The sequence below is a fragment of the Ipomoea triloba genome, chromosome 11 (genome assembly GCF_003576645.1).
Source record: "Ipomoea triloba cultivar NCNSP0323 chromosome 11, ASM357664v1".
NCBI lineage: Eukaryota > Viridiplantae > Streptophyta > Magnoliopsida > Solanales > Convolvulaceae > Ipomoea > Ipomoea triloba.
The window spans coordinates 13,608,761-13,614,303 of NC_044926.1; the positions used below are offsets into that span (position 1 = coordinate 13,608,761).

Sequence of the window (5,543 nt, forward strand, 5' to 3'; positions counted from 1 at the left end):
TTATTACATTGCTTACCTTTGTAATAGCGATATACAATTCAATATATATTTTACCCCCGCGGTATACTTACGATTCATTAGCTTGTCATACCCCCATTTATTTAATCGGGTTTTGTAATTCGGACCACCCGGGTTATTAAAATCCATCATTGGTGCTGTCGTTGAGAGCTCGACATGACAGCTCGAGCGTGCTATTTCTTTCCCACTGGCTATGGCAAGGTCTGGATCCAACTCCGGCAATTCCCATGGTTCACGTGGTAACCGCGCCCCGCCCCGTGCCGGCACTCCTGGTTCACGTGGTAACCGCGCCCCGCCCCGTGCCGGCACTCCTAACGGGACGGCGAGTCGCCAAACCATGCCTGCCGGCACTCCTAACGGGACGGCGAGTCGCCAAACCATGCCTGTGAGCACTCCTAACGGGACGGCGAGTCGCCAAACCATGCCTGTGAGGTCGACCGGCGACCTCAGGGGTCGCCAAACCATGCCTGTGAGGTCGACCGGCGACCTCAGGGACGTAATCAACAGTCACCGTCAGGGCGGACCGGCTCCACCTCCTCCACCCAACAGTCACCGTCAGGGCGGACCGGCTCCACCTCCTCCACCCCCAGCCCCGGGCTTTCAGGAGGGGATGGTCGCGCTTCGGCAAGCCACAACGGTGTTGACACAGATCTTGGATGGACTTCAGGGGAGCTTGGCGGCCGCACCACCCGGTCCGTCACGACGGGTGGGAGCTCCGAGCACCCGCCATCCTCCAACCCCCGAACCTCGCATGGATGCGGAGGTCAACTCCCCACGACCTTCGGCAAGAAGGGGAGGGGACGAGGCCCCTAGAGGACGACCCACGCAACGTGAGACGGGTGGAGCCCGGCCGGTTCGAGCTACCAAGTCCGCGCTCGGGCGGTTGGGCACGCGGGTCCCGGTTCGTGAACGCCTCGACTTTGGGCCTCACCACGAGGTGCCCGCCGAGGGATCGGCGTTGCGTCGAGCCCCGAGCGCTGAGCCCCGCGCCGCGTCCCGGCATGAGCAGGCCTCGCGGATAGAGCAATCTGGTGAAACTCGAGGCCGACCCTCGGGATCGCCTCACAACGAAATGGAACAGTTGCGCAGACGATTGGACGAGCTCCAAAGGAGATTGGAGATAGGGGAAGGAGCACCGGTGCCGCAGGAGGCACTAACCTCACCCTTCACGGAGGACATCATGGCCCAGCCCCTGCCACAAGATTTGCGCTGGCCGACCATAAAACTTTATTCAGGGTCGTCCGATCCTCGGGCTCACATCAACAGGTACCGGGCGGCCATTCTGATGATGGACGCCAGCGACGCCGTTATGTGCCGAGGCTTCTTCGCGACCCTGGACGGCCAGGCTCAGGATTGGTTCACGACCCTACCCGAGGGGTCTATTTCATCCTTTGCCGACCTCTCGGGGCGATTTCTGTCACACTTTGCAAGCAATATCCCAAAGAAGAAACAATTCGCGACCATGTGCAAGTTGGAACAAGGGAGCACAGAGAGCCTGACCGACTACCTAGCTAAGTGGAAGAAGGAGGCGAGGTCAGTTGACAACTTCGACGAGAACGCGGCCGTGCCAATCTTCACTAGCAACGTCAGGTCAGGACCTTTTCATCGTGACCTCGTCCAGAATCCGCCAAAGACTTATGCGGCATTTCTGGATCGAGCAACGAGGTTCGCGGAGGCGGAGGAGGCCGAGCGGAAGAAGAAGGAAGAGGAGAGGGGGCGTCGAGACAAGGCCCCCCAGGAGGACCGCCGTGCTCCGAGGCCCCCGCGCCAAGGCCCACGGTTGGCCCCACTGCGTTGCCTCACGCCCCTGACACACCCGCTGGCCGCCATCCTAGAGCATGCCGAGGTCATGGGTATCGTGTCGTACCCGGCTGAGTGTTTGAAGATCTCGCCCAACGCCGACCCCAACAAATACTGTCGGTTCCACAGGCAGATAGGGCACGACACGGAGGAATGCATGGTCCTCATCGAGGAACTCATTCGAAAGGGCTACCTTGGCCAATACGTAAAACGACCCAGCCAGGGCAAAGCTCAAGGCCCAGGCAACGTTTGGAAAAAGAAGGGTGGTTCCGGGCCACCCGCTCCCGGGTCCCGCAAAAGGGAACTCGACCAACCCACGGAGGAAGAGGAGAAGGAATCGGATGACTCCCACCCCCCCCAGAAGAAGCAAATCCATGTCATATTTGGGGGGCCGGAAGGGGGAGACACGCAATCGGAGAGGAAGAAATGGGCTCGAAGCCTTTACGTAGGGGAAGTCGTCCGTCAGCCACACGAAAAGAAGCCAAGGAGGGATCCCATTGTGTTCACGGACGATGACCTCCCGGAGGGCCCCCTACCACACCGCGACGCAGTGGTAATCAGGCTCGACATTAACAACATTATCGTGCACCGAGTGCTGGTGGACACGGGGAGTTCGGTGAATGTCATGTACCATGACACATTCGCCAAGCTGGGCTTGTCGAGGAAGCAGTTGATGCCGGTGCGGACCCCGTTGGCGGGGTTCACGGGGGATTCCATCGAGGCAGAAGGCTCCATCAACCTGGAAGTGGAAATAGGCGACCTACCACACGTCAAAAGGTGGGAGGTTGAGTTCGTGATTGTGAGACTCGGGGGCGCGCACAACATCATCCTTGGCCGCCCAGCCTTAGAGGACCTCCGGTGTGTCATATCTATGGAGCACCTGTGCCTGAAGTTCCCCACCCCCACCGGGGTCGGGACAGCGAGAGGAGATCAGAAGGTCAGCCGGAGCTGTTACTTGAAAGCGTGTCGCCAAATCGGCAGTAGGGACCTCCAGGTCCACACCATCGCCGAGAAGGCACTACAAGGCGAGGAAAATCGGCCCCGTGCCGAACCCATAGTAGAGACGGAGGATGTAGTGTTAGACCTCGGACGGCCTGAAAGGGTCGTGAAAGTCGGAACGGGACTGCCGGCCGAGCTACGGGGCCGGATCATAGAAGTCATCCGGCGCTTCAAGGACGTGTTCGCCTGGGGCCCGGAGGACATGCCGGGACTCAGTAGGGAAGTGATCACACACAAGCTGGCGGTCGACCCAACGATTAAGCCGATACAACAAAAGAAAAGGTACCTCTCGGCGGAGAGACGGGAATTTGTGAAAAAGGAGGTTAACACCCTCTTGGAGATCGGGCACGTCAGGGAGGTCTTATACCCTGGGTGGCTTGCGAATGTGGTCCTCGCACCCAAACCGCCGACGTGGAGGATGTGCGTGGACTACACGGACCTCAACAAGGCATGCCCAATGGACCCGTTCCCGCTCCCGAACATCGACCAGCTGGTGGACGAGATAGCAGGCTGCGCGCTCATGAGTTTTCTCGACGCATTTCGCGGCTATCACCAGATTTTTATGCACGAGGAGGACGAGGAAAAAACGGCTTTCACCACGCCTGAAGGTGTTTTTTGCTATAGGGTGATGGCCTTCGGGCTCAAGAACTCCGGGGCCACATACACGAGAATGGTCGCCAAAGTCTTTAAAAAGGTGCTCAGCCGGAACCTACAAGCCTACGTCGACTACATGATAGTTAAGAGCTCGGACACCGACCTCCACACGGAGGACTTAACAGAGGTATTTTCAATTATGCGCCAGTTCGATTTACGCCTAAACCCCAAAAAGTGCACCTTCGGGGTACATGGGGGGAAGTTCTTGGGGTACATGGTCTCCAAGAGGGGCATAGAGCCCAACCCCGACAAGGTGAAGGCCATACTAGAGATGGAGCCCCCGAGGTCCCTCCGCGAGGTCCAGCGCCTCAATGGTCGCTTGGCCGCCCTCGGACGCTTCCTTTCGAGGTCGGCCGAGAAATCCTTACCTTTCTTCGGGGTTCTCAAGAAGAGTAGCGGTTTTGAGTGGTCGGCCGAGTGTCAGAAGGCCTTCGAGGACCTCAAGGCCTACTTGATGTCCTTGCCTCCCCTGGCCAAGCCGGAGAAAGGGGAACTCTTATATTTGTACTTGGGTATCTCGCAAGCCGCGATCAGTTCCGTGCTGGTCCGGGATGATGCGGGAGTACAAAGACCCGTGTATTACGTGAGCAGGGCCCTACGGGGGGCAGAGCTCCGATACTCTCCAACAGAGAAGGCCATATTCGCTGTCGACGCCACAGCAAAAAAGTTAAACCATTATTTTCAGGCTCACCCAGTACACGTACTCACGAACCTACCGCTGGAGGCGGTGCTAAGGCGCGCAGGGTCGGCATCCATTTCAAGCCTAGATCAACCATCAAGGGGCAGGCCCTCGCAGACTTCATAGTCGAGTGCACTGCCCGCGACGCCACAGAGCAGGCAAGGAACGAGGAGGAAGAGTGGTGGACCCTATCAACTGACGGGTCCTCGAGTAGCAAGGCATGTGGAGGAGGGGTCGTCTTGGTAACCCCGGAAGGCTTCCGGGCGTATTACGCCCTCCGTTTCCATTTTAAATTATCAAACAACGAAGCCGAGTATGAGGCGCTGCTGTGCGGACTCCAACTCGCAGTGAGCATGAAGGTCGAAAAGCTGAAAATTCGGTGCGACTCTAGGCTCGTGGTCGGCCAAGTGTCCGGCGAGTTCGAAGCGAACGAGGAGAGGATGATCCGGTACCGCGACGTGGTGCTCCGAGTCTTGGGGCAGATCGCCCAACACGAAATTTTGCAAATACCAAGAGAGCAAAACGCAGAAGCTGATACGCTCTCCAAGCTCAGCCAGGCCACCCCAGAATACATCTCGAAAATTGCAAGGATAGAGGACCTCCATAAGTCCAGCTTGGAGGCATATCCGGTCATGCCCGTGCAAAGCCGTCCGCCCTGTTGGTTGGACCATCTCGTGCAGTACAAGAGGACGGGCACCCTACCCCCGGATGAGGCCGACGCTAAGGCAGCCAAGAGACGCGCCCTGACATACGAGCTTATCGGGGACATCCTATACAAGAGGTCCTATAACGGGGCGCTGCTAAGGTGTTTATACCCAGATGAAGCCCGGGCTCTCATCGAGGAGATTCACGAAGGAACTTGCGCAGCCCATCAGGGAGCTTATACCATGGCCCGGAGAGCCATACTTCAAGGCTACTTCTGGCCGGGGATGGCGAAGGAATGTGCGGATTACGCACGGAGCTGCCCGACTTGCCAACAATTCCAGACCGGCCCGGGCCGACCCGCCACCAACTACACTCCGATTAGCTCTGTCATACCATTCTCAAGGTGGGGCATCGATATTGTAGGAGCCCTGCCCATGGGCTCGGGCAAGCGAAAATATGTCATCGTCGTGGTGGATTATTTCACGAAGTGGGTGGAGGCCGAACCCCTAGCAAGCATTACCAGCGTCTGGTGCAAACAGTTCATATACTCCAACATACTATGCCGTTTCGGGGTGCCAATGCAAATCATTTCCGATAACGGTCGCCAGTTCGAGGGAAAGGAGTTCAAGTTGTTCTGCCAGGAGTGGCGCATCACCCACACCCAAGTCTCCGTGGCCTACCCCCAAGCGAACGGCCAGGTGGAGAATGCCAACCGCACAATAGTAGACGGGTTGAAGAAGACCCTGGA

At 58.0% G+C, this 5,543-nt stretch overlaps 1 protein-coding gene across 1 annotated transcript; it reads left to right on the forward strand.

The window, feature by feature from the left end:
* The first annotated feature begins 211 nt into the window (after positions 1-211).
* On the forward strand, positions 212-4,276 carry LOC115995951. Its single transcript, XM_031235098.1, has one exon. The coding sequence runs from the start codon at positions 212-214 to the stop codon at positions 4,274-4,276; it is 4,065 nt and encodes a 1,354-aa protein (XP_031090958.1).
* Positions 4,277-5,543: the final 1,267 nt, after the last annotated feature.